The sequence below is a fragment of the Anastrepha ludens genome, chromosome 2, assembly GCF_028408465.1.
Source record: "Anastrepha ludens isolate Willacy chromosome 2, idAnaLude1.1, whole genome shotgun sequence".
Lineage (NCBI taxonomy): Eukaryota > Metazoa > Arthropoda > Insecta > Diptera > Tephritidae > Anastrepha > Anastrepha ludens.
The window spans coordinates 178,217,205-178,242,510 of NC_071498.1; the positions used below are offsets into that span (position 1 = coordinate 178,217,205).

General features: G+C 40.2%; 1 protein-coding gene across 1 annotated transcript; it reads right to left on the minus strand.

The window, feature by feature from the left end:
• Positions 1-6,048: 6,048 nt before the first annotated feature.
• LOC128860642 (V-type proton ATPase subunit D 2-like) lies at positions 6,049-7,437 on the minus strand. The gene has a single exon (XM_054098284.1). The coding sequence runs from the start codon at positions 7,315-7,317 to the stop codon at positions 6,418-6,420; it is 900 nt and encodes a 299-aa protein (XP_053954259.1). The 5' UTR covers positions 7,318-7,437; the 3' UTR covers positions 6,049-6,417.
• Between the last annotated feature and the right edge of the window lie 17,869 nt (positions 7,438-25,306).

Genomic DNA, 25,306 nt, shown 5'->3' on the forward strand with positions numbered 1-25,306 from the left:
AATGGGACATTACCATAGGTAGGCACGCCCAAAGGATGAGTTTGCAAGCACATGACTTCTGTCGAAGTTGTCTTGATGAGGAAGAGGAAGAGACAATCTTACAACTTCTGTGTTATTGTCCTGCTCTATCCAGACGGAGATTCGCTATTCTAGGCAGACAATTTTTTAACGAGTTGGAAGATCTCAGTTCCGCAGAAATAGGAGACATTCTAAAATTTTTGAAAAGCACACAAATGGGAGAGCTCCCCACGCGGCATCAGAATGGGCTATGAACCTGAGTGTGTCCCACAGGACAACTGCTTCAACCTAACCTAACGCAATATTCAATTTATTAACCTTCTACAGTGATAGCCCAAATTTCCATTCGAAGAAGAGTTGAATGAAAATATTATAAAAGTTTGAAATTTACAACTCCATAATCTAAAACAACAATAGCGGAATAAGCCGTTTTGTCAAAAAATATGGATATATATGTATGTATGTTCGCAGCATCTATTCAGTAATTCAATATCTCAGTATGTACGTGGGACTATTTTCTCTTTGCATATCATAGCTTCAAGTGGCTTTCTATGGCATACCAGTATTGAGCAAATAATCGTAAATGAGCACTTAGTACCTATACATTGACATGAAACCAGTGTAAATACTTGAAAGTGTTTTTGCTTGCGCATTGCAGCCACTTCCGCTGGTTGGACTAGCTGCATGCAGATGCAGGTGAGCTTTTCGTGGAAGCGCTTGGGGCAAAGACAAAGAAATGTTGCTATCGACATTCGAGGCAATAAGCTTCGAAGAAGCTACAGACCTGTCAAAACACTGCCATAAGAACTGATGCTACCTGTGAAGGAGCATAACAAACTGCTCAGCAAGCAGTTCCTGCTAGGGTGTTATCGTCCATGCGGACACCTGCTTGAGCCTGAGCCACCTCCAAGACATGTCTGGAGGCACTTCCCCAATTACATAGATAATGACATACATAGGCATACCCTTACAAAATGTAAGCTACTTATCCTTGAAGAAATCGTAAGGAAAGCAAACGAAAGATGGCGCAATGAAGCCACCTGCAAAATCGCCCATCAACTGTGGCCGACTCTTAGTGCACAGAATCTTTACTAAGCTAAAATAAACACAGTCTTGGCACACTGATTTCAGTCATAACGGGACATTGCCATAGGTAGGCACGCCCAAAGGATGAGTTTGCAAGCACATGCCACAATGACAGGCAATCAACGACATGCATTGGGAGACCCTTACCATCTTCTTAAGCTCCCGACCTCCATCAATGCCATCATGGGAGTTCAACCACCACCCATCGCAGACGAAGAGCTTTAACTTCCCCCAGAGTCCCGGGTAACCTTGGCACAACTACGCTCTGGATATTGTAGCAGGTTAAACTCCTACTTATTCAGAATCGACTCCGACATGCTAAGCAGAGGTCCGGCATGTGAAGGCACCTCACACGACACTAACCACATTTTCACATGCGCCAACAAACCCACTCATCTAACACCCCTCTCCCTCTGGACCCAGCCTGTCGAAACAGCTAGCTTCCTGGGCCTACCGTTAGATGAGCTAGACGAAGACGACCGGTGATTACATTACACTGACAGGCCAAAGTTACTGCTACAACAACAAGAACAGATGACACTATTGGCACATATCGAGGTTATTTTTAGTTAGTACCATCTCACCGAGTTTCAGCCAGATCGGTGTATGACTTTGTGTTTTGCATTCGTTTGAATCGAGGAAGTCGAGTGATTTTCCTGCTCCATCACGACAACGCACCGAAGCATCAATCGGCAGTAGAGTAGGCCGAAAAAAAATTTTTTTTTAGGATCGCATTCTAATAGCCCGGAGAAGTTGCACTGTTAGACTAATAAAGTGTGTGACAAAATTTTATTTTTTCAGAATATATTTTTTTCTCTATGCATACATTCCGGAGCACATTTCAAACCAAAAATAAGGACTATTATAAACTAAAATTTATCCAGAAATAATCGCCTATACACTATAAAATAATAATATTGTAGAACGTTATTGATTGTGCAGCTTTTTGTCTACTTTTTATTGCGAAAATGCGAGTAGATAAATATTTTTGGAGCCCAGAACGCACCACGTAGCACGTTGTTGCACTTTGGGTTCTTATTTTTTTGTTTTTGTTTTCTTTTTTTTAATATTATTATTATTTTTTTGTTTTTGTTTTCTTTTTTTTAATATTATTATTATTTTTTTATTGTTATTTATTTTTTAATTCTTATTATTTTTGATTTTATTTATTTTTTTTTAACTGGTTTTGTTCTTTTTTCATGTTTTGTAATATTGTAAAAAAATAAAAGGTATTTCAAGAAAACACTGCGGTTTTTAAACTTAAATCAATAGTTCATTTTATATTTATCAAATCAGAGGGAGTATTGTGCTTTGTTGTCAAACTGAGGCATAGCTTGGCGGGATGCTAAAGTACACCGAATAAATCCATCCCGAGCGTCACTTCTGCATACTTGAAGCGATGCTTCAGTAACGAGTTTCACCATTCGTTTTCAAAATAGCTATTATTTCGTATTTTAAACCACATTGGGACATAGACGGTCAGTAAATATTTTACAAAATCTTTGAGCTTAGCTAAGGTCGAACTGTTGAAATATACAAACGTAAAATTCTATTAGCGTGGTTAATTCGACCAGGATCACAAAATATAAGATCCGATGGACAAGTACCTCTTTGGATTGCCTTTGATATTTCCAGCAAATACTTTTGATCTTTGTTGAGATCCATAGTTAAGATGTCGGGTAAGTAAGCAATAGGTGGGGTCTGAAGCCTGCTGTGGTCCTAGGGATATACACAGCACTTATCAGAGCAATCATCACTTACGCTTCTGTGGTCTGGTGGCGACGGATCATGGTTAAGTCCACAATCCGGGAACTATACAGGCTGCAAAGAAGTGTATGTTTATGCATCACGGGTGCCATGAGTACAACCTCTGGTGATGCCCTAAATGCTATGCTTGATTTGCTCCCCCTGGATCTTAAGATACAACAGGAAGCAATAAAAGCAATGTGTAGACTCCATAAATATGGTTTCTGTCACGAAGACGGAACTTCGGGACACAGAGAAATCTTTAAGTTGCTATCTGAGCAGTATCCACTGTTTTTGGTACCTAAAGACGACCTGATCCTGACAGTTTCATTTGGAAGGAAATTTGATGTGAGATGATGCGTGAGCAATGGAGCAATCCAGAATGCATTCAGGAAGGTTTGACGGATATTTTCTTTACCGATGGGTCCAAGAATAAAATAGGGTCTGGAGCAGGATGGTACTAAAACGATAGTAATAAGTATCACTATGCTATGGGGGAAAGGGCAATTGTTTTCCAAACAGAAGTTTTTGCCATCCTGAAAGTAGCCGAATGGATAATCGAGAGGAGATGGAGCGGGAAACAGATTGGAGATTTTCAGTGACAGTCAGGCTGCACTGAAGACCCTGGAGAACGCGAAGCAAACCTCAAAGATTGTTCAAGAATGTAAGAAGAGGCTTAATTCTATCGCAAGACAAAACAGGCTTGCACTTATATGGGTTCCGGGACACTCCGCTGTTCAAAGAAACGAAATTGCCGACGAGTTGGCCAACCGTGGATCAGCGGTGCCCCACAAGGGTCAGAGCCAATAATCGGAATCAGTTCCGCAGGGATCATGAATTGGATCAGCGATTATGTAGGCCATCTACATAAAGAGCGATGGTCTGGTCTAGAACGCTGCAAAACTGCAAAGTGTTTAGTGACAAGTCCGAACAGAAAACTGTCAAACTTTCTACTAAAACTTAGAAGGAAAGACATTCGGTTGATGGTCGGCATCATTACGGGACACAACCCATGGGGTCAGCATATGACCACCATTGGAATCATCGAGGACCCGGTATGCCTGTCATGCTTCGAGGAGGCGGATAGCACTGACCACTTTCTCTGTGAGTGTTCCGCCTTTGCTAGAGCACGGCTACGAGTTTTGGGTTCCGATGTCATGAGAATGAGTAATATTCGTTCTCTAAAACCGGAGGATATTTACAGATTTGCCAAAAAATCTGGAAAATTCGCACAGGACTAACTATCTCTAACTCTGTCTCTATTCTTTCCTATCTCTTTCTCTGATACTTTTCTCCTTCCCTCCTTGCCTATCTACGCCCTTTCCAGAGCTTTAAATACAATGGGCTCTTTAGCCTGAGTATTTTAGGAGCCACCAAATCTCCTGGTGCTCCTTGGCTTGACCTTTTGGTCACTTCAAGGTTTTCGCAACCACTTAGTTTTGAGCCAATTCGACCACTAAATGGTTTCGGCCCAGAAGTGACACCATTTTTGAACTGGAAAATACTTTGAAACGGTAGTTCATTGAAATGGAGGAGGTATATCGACCACTGAAGCGGACGTCCCAGTTTATCCTCCAGTCATTTTAAGATCTCTCCTTTTGGTCCGGTAATAACTGCGGTTCTATCACAACCTACTATTGTTAATTCCTCGAAACCATGCTTCCTCATAACCGCTTCATAAATACTGTTTGTAATATCCACAGCGCTGCCTGATTTCGGTGTAACGCGAGCGAAATATTGCGATCTAGGCTCAGATAAAATCGAAATATGTTCTTCTCTGATCACCTGATGGTAGAATTTGTTTCCCCTTTTGACTTGAATATACGTGTCGTTTTTTCTCATTTATCATGTATTTATATTACGCGTGAATGTGAAACTGTGGGAATAGAAGCCTTGTTATAAATATAAATGATTTTCTTGGCAACTTGTCCGGCTATGATCGAAAAGGCCGGCTCTTTGTTTTCTCCTGACTCTACTCCCAGTTCCCGTCTTTGAAAAAACAACATCTCATTACATCTTCATAACTTGGTAGTTGATGATCTGGCAAATCTTCAGGACTTCCAAACAATGGGCAATTAATCGTTTGTCTTAGGGAAAATTTGGTTAATGCCATTGTCGTCATATAAACTTTTAATAAAATATTATAATTAAATGCTTTTATACGAAACAATATCTTTCGAATAAAGCGGAAGGAAAAATAGACAAAGTAATACACCGGCATGATAACAAATAGTATTTTCAAAAAAGTTAAAATTGTTCAGAATTGAAACTGGCGACAGAAGATATCGTTCGATTGGGCTGAAATTTGGGGCACACTTTATTAGTCTAACAGTGCAACTTTTTCACACTATATGAATTCGATCCTAAAAAAAAAATTTTTTTCGGCCCACTCTACTCTCCGGTTGTGGTCGCAAAATTAATGGAAATAGGGTTCAAACTCGTTTTAAATCCCCCTTGATCTACACACTTGGTTTCCTCGGACTACTACTTGTTGCCCAGTTTGATATGGTTGACGGGAAAATATTTTATTCAAACGAGGAGCTGATTGCAGAAACGAATGGCTATTTTGACGTGATAACGTCTTATAATTCGATTTAACCGGGTGCAGGCACGAAAAAATGTGTCGTTATCTTGCTCAATCGTCGTTGTCTTGCTCATTCGTTGTTGTCTTGCTCATTCGTCGTTATCTTGCTCAATCGTCGTTGTCTTGCTCATTCGTCGTTACCTTGTTTGAACTGCAAGCGAAAGCGCGGAACGAACGACAAAGAGCACAAGAGCACACTCGATGATGTTGCCTCTTAGTGTTGTTGACTTATTAACGTCTGATGCACAATCGAAATTGAACATATCTTTCATGAATTTGATAAATGTTTCGTCATTTTTCACGTTTGTGTAAATGTAACTTGATCAATTCCATTGCGATTCCATTTACCTCCTTCTCTATATCCATACAAAATATCTATCAAACAAATACAATTAAAAGTTTCTTTTGAAAAATGCCACCATTCCATCAGTATTTTCTTATGCCGTTAAACTATCGTCAGTAAACCGACTTTACAGACAACCTCTTTTTTAGACTTGGAAAAATCCATTTATTGTTTTAAAATCAAGTCAACTATAAGAAAAAGACATGTGAATATTTTTCAAAACCTTTTTTTTTATTCAAATGCATCCACGGCTGGTGCAAAGCACCAAAGAGACGTGAAGAAAATATGTTTTTTTATTATATACATATAGTATGTTTATATATTTTTATATAAGGATGTATATGTTTGTATAAATATACTATTAAAGTTCATTGTGGAATCGTCGCATTATCGTTCCCCATAACTCAGCCGGCTTTCCCCAGAATTTAGCATTTTCTTTCTATTCAACCATTACTTCCGAATAAAACCGAAATATTATATTACCATGTCTGACTAATACGACTATTTAAAGAAGAAGTGTAGCACAAGCTTTACACATACATATAAGCAAGAAATGATAGAGCAAAACACGACTCCCTCAACACTTCGCACTCATCCAGCCCAATACGGCTTATTCTGATCATAGTTGATCTTAGGGCTGCTAATCGGCATTTCCTGCATTCTCCTCTTCTTCAATCTCCTCTGGTACTGGCCGCACATTACCGTTGTCTTCTTCATCGGAACGCACTGCTCTTGCCCTTCTCGATCTTCTAGACCTCGAAGTCGGTGAAAATTTATTAATATCGAAATTTTGCGTTGGGCCGGAATCTTTTATCTTCGATTTTGCTTGCTGGGCTTGCTCCTTAAGTGCAGCCAACTGCTCTGGGGTCATATTTTTAGTCTTGACCAATTCCGTGAACGTCTCTTTTGCTTTGCGTTGTTTCGCTTGCGAACGTTTTAAACGATAGAAATCTTCGCGTTCATATTCATCCAATTCATCTCTTATATAGTTGACTGTATTTTGAAAACGTGGAATGACAATATATTCCAAGCCATTGACGCGCATATTATTCTGTTGTACACCGTCTTGCAATGTATTTACCGAGTATTCCAGCGATGCTATCGCAATGAGTACACGTACGGCGGATTGGAAACGTGCACGTACCATTTTGATCTGTTCGCCACCACGAGCCAAGCCAGTGAGCGGGAAACTTTCTGGTCTTTCCACATAAAGCTGAAATTGGGGTAGCATCAAACCAGCAACTTTAATATTTTTTATGCGCATATAAATATCTGCCTTGCGTGGCGGCAATAGCTCGAGTGGACGCAAATCTACGTCGAGAAAATTCACTTTTGCCATGGAGAAGATTGCATCGGACATTACTTTATCCACCACTGCCTTTGCTGCATCGAGTTCGGCAACTAGATCACGCAATTTGAGTTCGAGGGCATCGCGTTTGCGTTTGAGCAGATTAAGGCCACGTGAGGCGGACAAAATGCGCTGTCTCATGAGCACAAGATTGGCACCCGAAGGAAAAATATGGATGCGATCCTGTGCCATTTTTGATTATGTCTTCAGAAATGTTTCCTAAGAGCTTACTAAATATAATCGCCGTAAAAAAATTTATTCACAAGTAAAATGTTTAAATATTTGAGAGACTTCAATTGACAATCAATTTTTTTCTGGTTCCTCCATACGAATAAATTCACAATATGCCGCAGGGTTTTTGAAAATTTGTTCACTCATTTATTTATTTACTTATTTAAAGAATGGAATAGAATGGTCGTACATGTGATCTTTTAAAGGTACCTACGTCTAGTTTATATGAGAACTTATTTTTATTAATTTTAGGCATAGTATAAAAGAGTGATTTATTTAATAAAACTTGTCGAAGATATTAAGGAGTGGCTCCTTCAACCTTTGATTGCACTCTTACCAAGCCATGCACATAAGACAAGGGAAGAATAGTCCTTCTGCTTTCGAGGGACTTACAATTAACCAAAAGGAGGTTGGAGTTGTACGGAGTATCCCTTTGAGTGGAGAAATTTAGGGAAGAAATGAAAACATTTTGATTACCCACAATTCTATCAATGCTTTATGGTGCAGAGGCATGGGTAGTGTCACAAAGCGAAGCAGCCGCTCTTGGGGTGTTCGGGAGAAAAGTTCTTCGTAAGATCTTCGGTCCTGTGCGCGTTGGCGAATACTACCGTTCAAGAATGAACCATCAGCTGTATGAGCTCTACGCCGACATTGACGTGGTTCAACGCATCGCCATTCAACGCCTGCGTTGGCTGCGGCATGTCGTGCGTATGGATGAAGAAGCTCCAGCAAAGAAGGTGTTCGAGGGCGAAGTCCAAGGGAGCCGACGCAGAGGAAGACCATTGCTCCGGTGGAAAGACCAGGTAGAGGAAACCCTATGCTCGCTTGGTGTACAGAATTGGAGAAGGCGCGCGCGGAACAGAGGCCCCTGGAGAGAGCTTTGGACGAACGAAAGTTGAATAGAGTCACTTCGGAGTATAGGGATCTGTGAGTTCGAACTATTTCGACGAACAAAGCCCAACGCAGAATATGATTTAGATGTGATTAAACTGAAGTGGTTGCTGAATAAAAAAAGGTATCAAAGAATTTGACTGAAGGGAAGTAACAGAGATACTGTACTACGTTCATACTACGTTTCGTAGTTTGAAGAACGTAGCACGATAGCACTTACGATATAGAGATGTAGGTGAGATCGACAATACCGTAAGTACAATCTATTGATATCTAATTGCACCCTAGAATAGTCTTCATGACTACTATGCGAAGAGCAAACTTTTGGGCCGTCCGCGAAAAGTAAAAAGAACAAAAAGTAGATGTCCTCAGCCAACTCCCTGGGACACGCCAGAGGATGCAATAAAGGGAATAGATGAAACCCCCTCAATTGAATCCACACAGCTCCTAATATTTAAGTAGGAATTTAGCCACTTCAGCGGTGACTCGCTTTCGTGTGACTTCTTTAATTTGATGTTGGAGCGGATCCTGCGAGCCGCAGAACTTAATCGCTCAGGCATAATTTTTTCACAGTTATGACCTCGAGGTTGTAAGAGACTTCGTTTGTGTAGGAACCAGCATTAACACCGATAACAAAGTCAGCCTTAAAATCCAACGTAGAGTATCTCTTGCCAACAGGTGTTACTTTGGACTAATTAGGCAAATGAGTAGGCAAAATTACCGCTCTACAAGGCTCCCATTATGCCCGTCCTAACGTATGGCGCAGAAGTGTGGACGATGACAACATCCGATGAAGCGACGCTTGGAGTGTTCGAGAGAAAGATTCTGCGTAAGATTTTTGGACCTTTGCACGTTGGCAGCGGGGAGTATAGCCAGTACAGTGAGCTGTACGAACTTTATTACGAGGACACAGACATAGTACAACGAATAAAGATCCAGTGACTTCGTTGCCTGGGTCATAAAGTCACAGTATATGACTTCACAATGGTGTAATTTAAATATATTTGAGAAGATAATCTGGAGTCAAATACTACAGCAAAGTCGATAATTTCTTTTGAATTGCATAGTTTGAATCTGCTGTACTTGCAATCACCGAGTATATTTTTATATCATTAGCATGCAAAGGAAAATTTGCGTTATTAAAGCAACTGGAAGCAAATTGTAAGCGATTGTTTGTGAGCTCGAGCATCTTAAAGTAAATAAAGTTTTTGTTTATCGGCCCCATTACTCGTTACAATGATTCTGGTAGCATCGCGAAACGCCATGGAGGTGGTCATCAACAGACTGTAACTTTAAGTGAAATGGTTCACAAAATGAAGAAGGGACTTGAGCGAAATTCCGGAAGAAGTGCCAATCAAATGGCGAAAGAACTGAAAATATCTGATATCTGACCGTAGCATCCGCCGCTAACTGAAAAATGATCTCAAAGTCAAACCTTACAAGATCCAAAAGGCGCCTGATCTCACACCAAAGCAGCAACAAGTCAGAATTGAGAGAGCGAAGAAGTTGCTTCGCTTGATCGAAAGCGGTCAATTTCCGAATATGGTGTATTCTAACGAGAAAATTTTTGAAATGCAATTTGAGCAAATCGTTAACTCCCAAAACGATATAGTTTATTTGACCGACCATTCATAAGAGAATTTGAGTCATCGATTGGCTACCAGAAGGCAGTACCCGCCACAGGTAATGGCGTGGGCCTCTGTAAGCGCGTGACTTTATTTTGAAAAGCAGATGCACAATATTCAGAAAAAACTGCAAGATTCGTAACAGTTGATCTACCTCTCAGGAGACCATGTTTCTTCTTCTTCTTAATTGGCGCGATAACCGGTTACGCGATTTTGGCCGAGTTTAACAAAGCGCGCCAGTCGTTTCTTTCTCGTGCTAACTGGCGCCAGTTGGACACACCAAGTGAAACCAAGTCCTTCTCCACCTGATCTTTCCAACGCAGAGGAGGCCTTCCTCTTCCTCTGCTACCACCAGCTGGTATCGCATAGAATACTTTCAAAGCCGGAACGTTTGTATTCATTCGGATGACGTGACCCAGCCAACGATGCCGCTGGATCTTTATTCGCTGCGCTATGTCTATGTCGTCGTAAAGCTCATACAGCTCATCGTTCCATCGCGTGCGATATTTGCCGTTGCCAACGTGCAAAGGTCCAAAAATCCTACGAAGAATCTTTCTCTCAAACACTCCAAGCGTCGCTTCATCGGATGTTGTCATCATCCAAGCTTCTGCGCCATTCGTTGGGACGGGCATACTCTCATCATGTAGAGTGTTAGTTTTGTTCTGCGAGAGAGGACTTTACTGCTCAGTTGCCTACTTAGCCCAAAGTAGCACTTGGTGGCAAGAACTAACAGCGCGGGTGTTAAGGCCAATAATATCAATATCATCGGCATACGCCAACAATCTTACGCTCTTATAAAATATTGTGCCGGAGCAATTAAGTTCTGCGGCTCGTACGATGCTCTCCAGCATCAGGTTAAAGAAGTCACACGACAGGGAGTCACCCTGTCTGAAACCTCGTTTGGTATCAAACGGCTCGGAGAGGTCCTTCCCAATTCTGACGGCGATGCTGGTGTTGAGCAACGTCATCTTACATAGCCGTATTAGTTTTGCGGGGGTACCAAATTCAGACATCGCGGCATACAGGTAACTCCTTTCCGTACTGTCGAATGCAGCTTTGAAGTCGACGAAAAGATGGTGTGTGTCGATTCTCCTTTCATGGGTCTTTTCCAAGATTTGGCGTATTGAGAATATTTGGTCGATGGTAGACTTTCCAGGTCTGAAGCCACACTGATAAGGTCCAATCAGTTGGTTGACGGTGGGCTTCAGCCTTTCACACAATACGCTCGCTAGAACCTTATAGGCGATATTTAGAAGACTAATCCCGCGGTAATTGGCACAAATTGCAGGATCGTCCTTCTTATGGATTGGGCAGAGCACACTTAAATTCCAATCGGCAGGCATGCTTTCATCAGAATATATTTTGCATAGAAGCTGATGCATGCACCTTACCAGCTCCTCGCCGTCATGTTTGAATAGCTCACCCGGAAGTCCGTCGGCGCCCGCGGCTTTGTTGTTCTTTAGCCGCGTTATCGCTATTCTCACCTCGTCATGGTCGGGTAGGGGAGTGATAGTTCCGTGTTCAACGATTGGGGTATCGGGATTTTCACATTCTTTGTGACATGCGCGGCTATCACTGTTTAACAGGTTCGAGAAGTGTTCCCTCCATAATTTAAGATTGCTCTGAGTGTCAGTCACCAGTTCGCCGTCTTTGTTCTTACAGGAAAACGCCCCGGTCTTAAAACCTTCTGTAAGCCGCCGAACTTTCTGGTAGAATTTTCGGGCATTGTTCGTGTTGGCCAGCATCTCAAGCTCTTCGCACTCACGTATTTCGGCCTCTCGTTTCTTCTTTCGGATAATACGTCTCTCTTCGTTTTTCAGCTCTCTGTAGCGATCCCACATGGCTCGCATTGCGCCCGATCGCAGCGTGGCTCTATAGGCAGCATCTTTTCTTTCTGCGGCAGCATGACATTCCTCGTCGTACCAACTCTTTTTCGGGCTCGCCGGAATCCGATTTCTTCTTCGGCGGCGGTACGTAGAGAACGAGAAATGTTGCTCCATTGCTCGTGGATGCCGGTTTATTGGGCAGTACTCTCTGAGAGCAGAAGTGAGAGTCGAGTGGCGAATCTTCTGGCTGTCTGTTGTGATTGCAGCTTTTCGATGTCGAACATTCTTTGCGTAGGTAGATGTACGCTTTTTGCTGCACAGAGGCGTGTGTGCAGTTTGGCTGCAACAAGGTAGTGATCCGAGTCGATGTTGGGTCCCCGGATCGTACCATCTAATACACTAGAAGCGTGTCTTCCATCGATCACAACATGATCGATCTAGTTTTGTGTTTTTCGATCAGGAGACAGCCAGGTGGCTTGGTGAATCTTCTTATGCTGGAATCTGGTGCTGCATACTACCATTTTTCGGGCCCCGGCGAAGTCGATCAGCCTCTGTCCGTTACCGGATGTTTCGTTGTGCAGGCTGAGTTTTCCAACTGTGGGACCAAAAATTCCCTCCTTGCCCACCCTGGCGTTGAAGTCGCCAAGCACGATTTTTATGTCGTGGCGGGGGCAGCGCTCATAGGAACGTTCCAGGCGCTCATAGAAAGATTCTTTGGTCGCATCGTCCTTCTCTTCCATCGGGGCGTGGACGCAAATTAGCGATATGTTAAAAAAACGGGCTTTGATGCGGATTGTTGCGAGACGCTCGTCCACCGTAGTGAACGACAGTACTTGGCGACGAAGTCTCTCTCCCACAACAAATCCGACACCGAATTTGCGCTCCTTTACATGGCAGCTGTAGTAGACGTCGCAAGGTACTATGGTTTTCTTACCTTGCCCCGTCCATCGCATCTCTTGGTTGGCAGTGATGTCAGCCTTTACTCTCACGAGGACATCAACCAGCCTTCCTCATTAAGGGACCGGACATTCCAGGTGCATGCCCTCAAATCATAGTCCTTAGTTCGTTTGCAGGAGTCGTCGTCAGTATAGGGAGGTCTCATCCGAGGCTTTTTTAAACGTGGACTTCTACACATGGAACCATCCTCCCTACTTACAAAAAAAAAACCCAAAAATCGACTATGTTTGTATCCCCCCACAGTGGCGTTTCCCCTTAAATATTCCACATTAGGTTATTTAAGTCTTTTCGGCATATTTTAAGCTGTTTTGTGGCTTAGTGGTACAAACTATTCGAAGTGAAGAACAAATTTGTATCACTAGTTTAGGTTTCCCCTGCATAATGACATTTATAAATTAAAAAAAACAAGGAACTTCTAAAAAATTAAACCAGCGATCACACAAAGACTGAAAGACCAGCTGTTGCAATTTTTTTTATATACAATAATATATGAAATATTCTTATCTCTTTTAATATATGAAATATTCTTAACTTTTCCAAAACAATTGTTGGACTTTAAATTTAATTTCACCTCTAATTTCAGAATGTTTGTTTCTGTTCACCGGCACAAAGTTGATTGCAGGGTGCAAACCGGCTTATATGCGCCTGCAACCACACATCACTATCACATTTCCTGCCAACAAACTGAGAGACACCCTCAATACTCTTCCGTCGCTGGCATTGTCGTCGCTGCCACTGTTGTCTACCGCCCGCGCCCTCTATTATTTACGACATTTTAATGGAGAAAAATGTTTAGAAAATATAATATCATAAAATATATGAGTTGAAAAGGACGCTTGACAAGGCAAAGCAGGTCGGGTGAAACAAATAGCCAAGACAGACAGCGCAGACAACAAAGCAATTATTCTTAGGCACAGAAGAAGCAACGAAAGCGAGTAGAACAGATTGTGGGCAATTTAATGAAATATGGCAACGAGCCACGAAAAACACACACCCATTCGTAGATATTCGTACCTCCATCCCTGACAGAATTTTCATAGCCAACTATGAAAATAGTTAATTTAAAGCTCATTCATTTGGGTTAATTTTTAATTGGTTTCAAGGTCACGAAGGCTATAATCGAATAGAGTAGGAGTTCTGTTCTTAATATCCGATTAAATGCTTAATCAGGACTTAATGGCTAAAAACTCGTTTTCTCCGCTTCACTTCTACAAAAGGAGAGGGAATGATGAAGTGTCGGTTAATTGCTGATCAAAATCAAAGTTGACTGCTAAAGTTGATGACAATAAAAATAAAAAATAAAAATTTATTTTGGAACGTTTAACTTTATGTGAAGAAAAAAGGCGTACGTTCGATCATCTCCTTTGCCACTGCCCTGCTCTAAGCAGAACTCGTTACAACTGCCTGGGATCGGTATACTTTTCATATATGAAGGATATTGCTGACAAAAGTTTGAACTGTTTATTGAAACTCGCCAAGAAATGTTTCACGAACTAGGTTTAACACGACTCCAACAACACTGGTAACACTACGGACCTTTGTGGTCTATGTGAGATCCATTCAGATCTGCTAGATATATCTAACCTAACCTAACATTTTGGAAATCCACTCGGCTCCCGTGACGCATATAACATAGTAAAGGGTGTGAATTTAAGATGTTTAGAAAGTTTGAAAGAGATACCTGGCAAACTAACTGCCCTAGTCGATACGTTTTTGGCAATTTCGTTCTGTAAGTTGTATCAAATTACTAAACCAAGACTTTCACTCGAAAAAGAGTTAACTCGAATTTGAAAATCCGAAGTGGTGAATGAATTTGCCGATTCGCCGCAAGCCTTAGTCACTCCTTTTTCATTTAGAAAATGGAAAATTTATGATCAATTTGTCTTGTACTTCGATGTAGTCAGAGGCTTGAGAACATATCCTGTAAAAATATATATGTCTGTTTTTGTTTCTCCTCTAAAATATTCACTCGGATGAAAATAGTGCACGTTAACTAATTAGATATTGTTGAATACAAAAGGATAATTTCAAGCTACTTGATGGTTAACTTTAAGTGCAATTTTAGCGAGGCAGCAAGAAAATTATCCTAATATAGTAATCTGTATCGTATTATATAAACCGAAGCTTACACCACGGCGAGAAGCAGCTAGACTCGAAATCGCCGATAAACATAAGTTCTGGGATTATGAATTGCCAATCCATTATTTTTAAAGATGAAAAAAAAAATGTATCTCGATGGGTCTGTTTGGGTACAAAAATATTGGTGAGATATCCGCGTCATACCCGAAACTTTCAGGGTTTCCCTTATTACCTGGGGGGCTTTAAGCTACCGTGGCAATACCCCAATTTGTTTTATTTTGCTTAAGATGAACGCAGAAAATTACGTAGAGGTCTTGGCTAGCGTTTTATGAAATTTTATGGAATAATTTCATGCTGACTCTTTGACGTATCAACAGGGCAATGCTCCAATCCACAGCGTTAAGTATACAAAGGAGTTTTTCGCGTTGAAAAATAATCCTGTGATGGAGTTGTTTTTGTTGTTAAAAAATGATAAGTTGTAGTTGAACGTACTTATTGAAAATGAAACCTTCTCAACTCAACTTTAGTTTATTTTTATTTATTAAAAGTTCGATTGATTTTTGGAATAAAGAGTGAATATTTGAGTTAGTTAGTTAGGTAACATATCGCGCTTTCCTTAGAGAATAGAAAAGTTGGTTGGGTTGGGTTGGATTTCCACTATATTTTGTTTAGTTTTTGCCGGCCGTCTTGGGTATTTGCTCTATATTTGCTAATTTTTTTTCATATATTATATTATATTTAGAATAAAACACTAACACCATCAGGAAACCAAAAAAAAAAAAAAAAAATTCTCAAAACTCAATGTGATTTTAAAGCCACTTAAAACTTAAACTTTATTGCAAAAAAACTGAATGGGCTATAAAACTATATACCCTAAATTTTTTAAAAAATTTTACTAAATAGTATGAAACTTTGATGAGAATTTGTTGAATATTTTATTAATCTGCAGAAAGTTTTGCGATTGGGATTTATAAGTATATGGTTTTTGTAGGAAAATGAAATATATTTTCTTAAAAAAGTTATTAGAATTAAATGAGCAAAAAATGTATTCTCCAAATTTGTCAATAAGTCCCTCATTAAGTTATCTAACACAGTTTAAGCGGAAGCGATGGTTGAGGACGATCTAAGAAGCGTAGGAGTGACCAACTATCGTAGTCTGGCTATAGACCGAGATGCATGGAGAATAATTGTGGAGGAAACCAAAGCTCACAATGAGCTGTAGTGCTATGAATGATGGTGATGATGAGTAAATATAAAAAAAGTAAAAGTAAAAATTCTAGTATTCTTACTTCTTTTGTGGTATCACAATGGATCGGCAATGGTCAATGTGAAATGGTTTAAAGAACGACTGCCACTACGAACCGACTACTTACCTACTAACTTCAAAATATAATACATAAATAAAAACTACTGAGATAAAAGTTAGTTTGAGAGATATTTAAATATTATAATTATCAGCACACGGCAAGCTCACACTAAAGTAATAACCAAATTGTAAAGAGGGTTTCAAAAGTGGCGCTTAGATGTCAGTTGAGAATAATTCCTAAACGGTACCTTTTTTATGTCATCTTTGACATTTGTCAAGAGGGCAGATGTATATTTTTATACGATATAACAACGCGTTGAAGTTAATGCAACTTATTATGAAAATCGTCGATCTTTTAGAACAAAATATCGCAAAATTCGTGATTTTTTTGGGTAAATTATAATATAATAGTTCAAATATATTGATAATTCAAAGGTTGGTGAAAAAAAGAGGTTGTCTGTAAAGTCGGTTTACTGACGATAGTTTAACGTGACAACGTCATAAGGAAATACTGATGAATTGGTTGCATTTTTCAAAACAAAATTTTAATTTTATTTGTTTGATAGATATTTTGTATGGATATAGAGGAAGAGGTAAATGGAATTGCAATGGAATAGGTCAAGTTACATTTACACAAACGTGAAAAATGACGAATTATCAAATTCATGAAAGATATGTTCAATCTCGATTGTGCATCAGACGTTAATAAGTCAACAACACTAAGAGGCACCATCATCGATTTGCCTTTTTCAAGACATTTTACGCTCGAAACACTCTCTTTCATTTCCTACTTTTTCTATCATCGTCCTATTCTCAACAGAGAAATGGTTCATTACCATGCACACAGGAAGAAGGCATATGCAAATACAAATATGTGAATTTAAATACAATACAAATGCGCATATACATACATATATATGCTCACTGAAGTAGGACAGAGCCAGATGTCGAACGTTGCCGAACGCGGGGGCCGATTGTGCTCTTTGTCGTTCGTTCCGCGCTCTCGCTTGCAGTTCAAGCACATTAGCTTACATTTGCTTGCATCCGGAATAGATTCGTATATTTGATATGTCCATATGATTTGTATGCATCTTTACATATAGATTTGTTCTTTTTGAAAATTGCGCGAAATTGTATATGTATATGCATGTTTATATAGATACATATATTAGTATACAACATATCTTATAAGGTATGTGGTAAATATTACCATACATTTTTTCCTTCATATATAATAAAAAAATTAATAATAATAACATTAAAACAACAGGTATTATTAACAAACTGGGTTTTATTTGAAATTCTTCAAGTAAATCAATTTAATAATAATCAATAAGAAGGCATATGCAAATACAAATACGTGAATTTATATATGTACATATGCGCATATACATACATATATACGCTCACTTAAGTAGGAGAGAGCAAGATGTCGAACATTGCCGTTCGTTTGCTTTGTTTGCTTTGTCGTTCGTTCCGCGCTTTCGCTTGCAGTTCATTCAAGGTAACGACAATGAGCAAGGTAACGACAAATGAGTAAGGTAACGACAAATGAGCAAGGTAACGACAAATGAGCAAGGTAACGACACATATTTTCGTGCGTGCAGCCGGCTAAATCGAATTATAAGACGTGATCACGTCAAAAGGACTGGTAAACCAAAAATTGGAGATTCTGCTGAGAATGTTGCTGCTCTAGCGCCAAGCGTTGTTGAACAACCTTGAACATCGACCTTCTCAACAATTAGGCACTCGTGAATGGACTGTTTGGCGCATTTTGTCTATAGGCAGAAGTACTCATGGTGGACATTTATATGATGTCTTTTTCGCATATAATTGTTAGGGGCCGTTGGTTGGTAGAGTGAAGATTCATCCAGAATCCAACTAGCGTACGATTTAGTTGCCCCGTCCTCGTTACCAACTTGTTTAACAGTTATTTAGAGCAATACTATTTCCAGTCTGTGCAGTTTAGGAACCTTATTCGACTGTTGACGTCTAAGCCAGACAGTTGCTCGAGACTCTCGAACAGCAGCTTGCCCAGGGTTAACATTCTGTCATAGGGCGGGGTTTTCACAGAGGAAATGGAAGATTGTTTCCTTCATCTTCGGTTGCTTACAACTGTGACAATACCTATGTGTTGTGAGGGATACCCATTTTGGCGGCTTGTTCTCCGATAGATCAAAAGCCAGTTATGTCTGCCGTTCGTCTCCAGGCGTCCCGTCGTTTCGTGCTTGTTAATGTCGATGATTGCTTGAGGTTGTAGGTAGGCCATAACGTTCTGCTAATTTAACATTTCGTCTGATCTTCCCATCTATAATCCGCGACTCGGAGGTATTTTTGGCAAATTGTACTCTTGACTGCACCCAATGGTGTGAATACCGATTCTGCAATAGCGTAATTCATGGCAGATCCCCCTATTGCCAGTTCATCTGCTTTTTCATTACCTTCAATGTTCGGATGTCCCGGGACCCGGTTTAAAGTAACTTCTTGGTTTTCACTCAAGATGGTGATGCTATTCCTACTATGGTCCACCACTTTAGAGGTTGTTGTAGCCGAATCCAGCGCCTGGAATGCAGCTTGGCTATACGAAAGAATAGCGATATTACCTTTAAAAGAGAAATGCGTGATTAGTAGCCTATAAGCTTCCCCAATTGCCAGTACTTCCGCCTGGAAGACACTGCTGGTATGATACTAGTGAGACGTCTATGAGAATATATGCCAGCTCCAACACCACAATCCATTTTACTGCCATCTGCATAGATTGTAGTATCGAAGTTGTTTAGTGAGAATCCCTTAGGAGCTGTATTTTGAATACGAGTAGTGAGATAAACTAAATTTGTACATGCTTTTTTTTAAACCATTCCTCGGCGTGTCTTTTGAAAGAAATAGCAGGCTGAAACTGAAAAAAGTGGACTCACAAAAAAGTCAATTAAAGCAAGTAGAATCTCAAACGAACTATCACTTGCAAGTATCATAGTTGTTAGACGAGTACGGCACATTTAAAGCGCCTTTAAAGTGAGTTGAATTTCCTACAGGTTCGTTTATTTTCAATACTTGTGTACCTAAAACTACCAGCGGGCAAAAATTTGTGTGCAAAATGAAGTATGTAATAATAATTAAAAATATAGATAAATGTTTGTACGTCCATATGTCTCACTTTTGACTTTTATATTCACCGGAGTGCCAACTTTTAATTTATTTACCGCGTGTCTGGTAGTGAAAGAAAGACTCTCGCATATAAAAAAGTAAGACCAAATGTGCTTGTGTGTATAGTATGTATGTAGGTGTTATAAGTATATGAGTAGAAATATGATTGCATATACACAACATTCCTTGTTTGATTTGTTTTATTTACTCATTTTATTTTTTTGATAATTAAAGTATCTGTTCAACGAACTACCAACGATAAGGGAGTGCTGCAGTCGTAAAGTTTGGTATGATTAGGTGCTTTTTAGTTGTTATTTATTTATGAATTTATTTAGACGTTTAAATAATTTTTTTTTCATAACCTTTGCGACAGTATTTGATTATTATTTCTTCAATGAAATGTACTGGCATAGTTTTTTCAGTGGAAATATAATGGGTGGTTAAGTTCCAAGAGCCGGTGTTGATTTCACATAAAATACAATTTTTTTAAGAAATTATTGTCATTTCTCTTTATTATGATAATATTGGTACGGCTCAATTACGTGTGAAACAAAATATTGGCCAAATGGCCGTCGAGGCTTCGGCTGCACACCTCCATCCGATGGTCCAAATTTTCGATGACGCTGAGGCATAAATGAGGTTCTATGCCGTTAATGTGCCGAATTATCTCATCCTTTAGCTCTTGAATTGTTGCTGGCTTATCGACGTACACCTTTTCTTTAAATTAACCCCAAAGAAAGAAGTCCAACGGTGTCGTTGGCGTTTAGGTGTGGTTCACATTCAACATCGGCCCTTGAAATTTAACCACCCTTTAGTTCTGAATCATCACTCAAGGGGAGTTTTTTTAGTCTCGAAAAACCACAGGCGGTATACACGCGATGTGTTGCTATTAAATAACGACATTTTTATTTTTTTTTTATCGGTACAGACTAGCAAGTATAGTCACTCAGACAACACTAAGTCCGTTGCACTACACTCGGGTGCCCTTTTTAATTTTCTTTAAACCTTCTCAACCTCCGAAGAAATCTTAGTAGATCTTGTGGAACCAAGGAGCCAAGGTGGTCGCTTCTTAACACATCAGTGCCAAAGACCTCAAGCCTGATTCGAGCGAAGGCGGGGCAGACGCACAGAAAGTGGTCCGCCATCTCGTCCTCCTATCCATATGCTGAGCTGAGTGCACTGTCTGAGATGCCCACCTTTTCAATGTGATTCGCCCATAGAGAGTGGCCCGTCATGAGTCCAACCAGCTGTCTGCACTTCTGCTTAATGACAGGAGGTTCTGCGACAGACGGTTGGACAAGATAGGTAACATCAGTTTAGTCCATCTGCAGCCTCTCTCTGCCTGACAAGCTCGCTTGTTGGTTGAAGTAATCCGTTTGCTAACCGTGGCTTTGATGACTACAGAAAGGAGTGGTAGAACGGGCTCCGGGCCAAAGAAGTTGGCCTCTGCAACAGAAGAAGTGGGAAAGCGTCAAATGTCAGCGCGTGCCAGCTACTTAGCGTAGAACTTCTCGTTCCTTTGTAATAATTTTCTCTTATATAAAAAAAAATTCTGCAGCCGTTGTCTTCGTGTGCATTAGAGTAGGATTTCTGTTTCGTTGGGCTAATGTTAGTGAACTCGTATGCCAAAATGTTGCCTTCAGATTTGAAGAATAAAGACCTCGTAAAAGCATTTGTACTGACATCTTGGATGCCATTGAAAATTACCCAAGTTAGGTTAGGTTATGGTAGTTGTCGGCCAGTACAAGGAACCCACTTCGACCTTATAGGTCCGTTGTAATACGACTGTGGGACACAGAAACCTCATTTATTTTTCTTTGTTGAACCACTTTGTGGCTCTTATGATTAATTTCATCCCCACGCCAGACAATTTCGTAAGAGAATTCAAAAATATTTACCTTGAAAACCTCCTCTGATTTTAACTAAGACAGGGCAATTGCAAAGAAGTGCTCAACTGAGGTAACCCAAAAGAGGTAAACCTTCGTCATCTCTACAACTTCTACTGGGAGGAAACTCCGAATCTCTAGAACTGCCTGACAAATGACCGGTTATACAAGCCACGACTTTCGAGATATCCTCTCTTGAAACGCTAAGCAATTCCTTTGTCCTTTTCCTGTTAATTTACCACCACAGTAACATAGCTGCGTATCCATCTCTTCATGCCCTATTGGCCGCTCGTAGCTGTTGCTCGTGGCCATAGCTATTCCAATGTCTTAAATGGCTAAAATAGCCTAAGCTTATTGGGAATTATTATGACATGCGAACAGCAGACAGAAACATAAAGTCAAGCGCTAATTTCTGCATTGGAAGAGCCCAGCTTCATCGATACCCGAAAAAGTGCGAATGAGCGAAACAAAATTTTATGTAATGTTGATTATTTTTCTTTTTTGCTGATCGGAGACTATGTATTCGAGAATGTGCAAGAATTAACCTATTTGGGTATCAAAATAAACGCTAATAAGGATTTGCCATTGACAATAAATGCAGAGTTTTAGCAGCAAATAAATCTTATTTCTCTAATTTGAAACTCCTTAAGTCAAAATTATTATCTCGCGACCAAAAGTTAAGGATACACAAAACCTTGATCTGCCCTGTGCTTACCTACGGTTGCGAACTATGGACGCTAAAAACCACTGCCATTAATCAGCTAATGGTCTTCGAAACAAAAATTTACCGAAAAATTTATAGACCAATAAGACTGCAGGTCGGTACTTATCGAATAAGATATAATCATGAGCTAGAATTTTTAGCAAAACACGACACGTGTAGAGAATGCCCAGGGGAGAACAACTCGAAAGGCAGTTGCTTTACGCCCTGCTGGAGGCCGAAGAAAAGGACGCCCCAGAAAGAAATGGCTCAAAGACGGCCGTGGAAGGAAGTAGCCTTAGATAGGGACGATTGGCGAAAGGTTTTCAATGAAGCAACGGTTCACCAAGGGCTGTGTTGCTAAGAATATGATTAGTTTTTTCGATATTCTTTGGTTGGTTATGGAGGTGGGTGCCAGAATTAGCGAAACAAACGTCGAAGTACAATGGGAAAGCGTCAAAGCATCAGCAGTGGATGCTGCAAATGAAGTTCTAGGCAGCACAACGAAGTCAAACACAGAATGGCTAACTGAATCTTTTTGGCAGCTAGTGGAGCAGAGATTACAAAAGAAGGGAAAACTGCTCGGAATACAAAGCACTAGAAGCGCTTCGGAGCTACACAGAGAAATTTCGGTACCAACGAAGAAAATTAAAAATCAAGCTAGAACTGATAAAAGAGCTTACTACGAGAAGTTAGCGGCAGAAGCTGAAATTGCTGCATCAAAGCGTGACCTAAAAGAGGTGTACACGATTACGAGGAAATTGACAAAGAACAACTGTCAACAAAACGTTCCTATAAAAGACCGCAACGGTCGAGTCATCACCATGTAAGCAGAACATCTGAAAGTGTGGCGCGACCACTTTGAAAGGGCATTCAATGTCAACGCTCAAATAGATATTAATAGCCTTATCTCACCAAGTAGGTTGCAGCATAGGCGAGCCTTACGTAGTACTACTGTGGGCAAAAAGTAAGGTGAATTTGGAGTGCATATTTCGATTTTTACAATGTCTGATTTGATTGAGCAGAGAAGTGCCATCAAATTTTGTTTGCGGAATGAAATTTCGGCTGCGGAAACGTTTAGCATGTTCCAGAAGGCATTTGGTGATTCGACCATGTCGCAGAAAAATGTTTATAAGTGGTACAAAGACTTCAAAGAGGATCGAGAACGTGTTGATGACTTGGAGTGCTCCGGACGACCATCGACGTCAACAGATGACCAACACGTCAATAAAGTGAAGGAGTTAGTGCTCAAAAATCGTCGGTTAACTGTTAAAGACCTCACTGATATGATCGGAATATCAGAAGGATCTGTGAAAACCATTTTGAAAGACCATTTGGGCCTGCGAAAAGTCAAATCTCGTTTGGTACCGAAAACTCTCAATTTCTTGAAAAAAAGTCGTCGCGTTGATGTGTGCGTCGTTTACGTGAAGCAATTCGTCTAAAAAGACCAGAATTATGGGCCAAGAACTCTTGGTTTTTGCACACGATAATGCACCGTCTCACACTGCAATCGTTCTTCATGACCATTTCGCCAAAAATTCCACGCATATTGTTCCGCAACCACCGTATTCGCCTGATTTGGCTCCGTGTGACTTCTGGCTATTCCCAAAACTCAAGAGATCACTCCGGGGAACGCGTTTCGAGACGACTGAGGAGATAAAAGGTGAATCGAAGAAGGTGCTGATGGCTATACCGGAAATGGACTATTTGGCATGTTTCGGGGATTGGAAAAATCGTTGGCATAAGTGTTGTATTTCATCGAGAGGGGATTATTTTGAAGGGGATGAAATTGATTTACAAGAATAAATAAAGTTTTTTCATTTTACAACGAAATTCCCCTTACTTTTTGCCCACAGTAGTATATGCACAGACCATCCTAGTAAAGAAGAGATTTTTGAAGCTGTACGATCACAAAAAAATGGAAAATCTACCGGTATTGACAATATTCCAGCTGAGTGCTTAAAAGCTGACGCAAATGTCATAGCTGAAATATTGTACCCTCTCTTTCGAGATATCTGGAACTCGGAGATAATACCATCCGATTGGAAGGAAGCGATAGTGGTAAAATTGCCCAAAAGGGGAACTTGTCGGATTGTAACAACTGGACGGTTTATCACTGTTGCCGGCAGTTGGCAAAATATTTAATAAAATCATTTTAGACCGCATTGTTGAGCCAATAAATAATAAGCTGCGTAAGCAACAAGCCGGATTCCGGCAAAACTGTTCCTGCATTGATAACATCAACACTATGCGAGTGATAATTGAGCAATGTATTGAATATAATATCACCCTATATATGACATTCGTGGATTATGAAAAGGCATTTGACTCTGTGAAAAGAGAGTGCAAATCACAAATCTAATTAGAAATAGCTACAATGGTGCGAATTGTAGAGTTATTCACAATGGAAAGCTCAGTGAAGCTTTCAGTGTCACTACTGGAGTGCAACAAGGGTGTGTATTGCCCCCTTTGTTATTTATCGTTGTAGTGGACTGGATTTTTCAAATATTTGACTCTGTAAACCGTGGAATTACCTGGAGAATGAACACCAGTCTCGAAGATCTGGAATATGCAGATGACGCTGTTTTACTATCGCATTCGCATCAACTCATGCAGATGAAATTAAATTTGCTTCAGCAGGAGTCCGCGAAAGCAGAACTCAAAATTAGTATTAAAAAGACGGAATCTATTAAAGCTAACAATGCTGCGCTGTTTACAATTGGTGATGAAACCATTGCAGACGTTAACAGTTTTTGTTACTTGGGAAGTATCGTCTTCATAAACGGTGGTGCGAAAAGTGACATTTACAACCGAATAAATAAGGCACGTAACGCATTCGCTAGGCCTCGAAATATATGGCGCTCCAACAACATAAAAACTTGCACAAAGGTTAAAATTTTTAACGCGTGCGTTAAGTCTGTACTGTTGTATGGATCGGAAACTTGGCTTGTGGCATCGGCAACGAACGCAAAGCTGCAAGCCTTTATGAACAGGTGTCTGTGTAATATACTTAAGATATGGTGGCCAAGAGTTATAACAAACGAGGAGCTCTGGAGAAGTACGCACCAAAATAGCATCAACAGTGAAATAAATAAAAGAAAATATGAATGGATAGGGCATACTGCGAAAACCTTATGAGGAAATACCGCATGACGCTTTGACTTGGAACTTGTAAGGAAGGAGAAGATGAGGCAGACCATTGATGACGTGGCAAAGGACTATCGGCAATGAAACTGGAAAATCGTTTAATGAACTGAGAAATAGAAATGTTTGGAATCCTTTTGTTGAATCCTTAAGCTCCTAAAGGAGTATGGAATAGTAATATGGAGGTGGGTCATTCGACAATGTCCGTCAAGAGATTTCTAGTGGTGAAGTAAAGCATTCCATTGTTGAGTCATGCGCTGAATTCTTCGAATATTTACTGAATCTTGCAAAGGGAGACTTTTATCTGTTTCCTTCGTAGAAATCTTCATACGAAAAAAAGATTTGAGTCCGTTGAAGCTCTGAAGCCGTCAGGCATTGTGCAAAAGCTGATA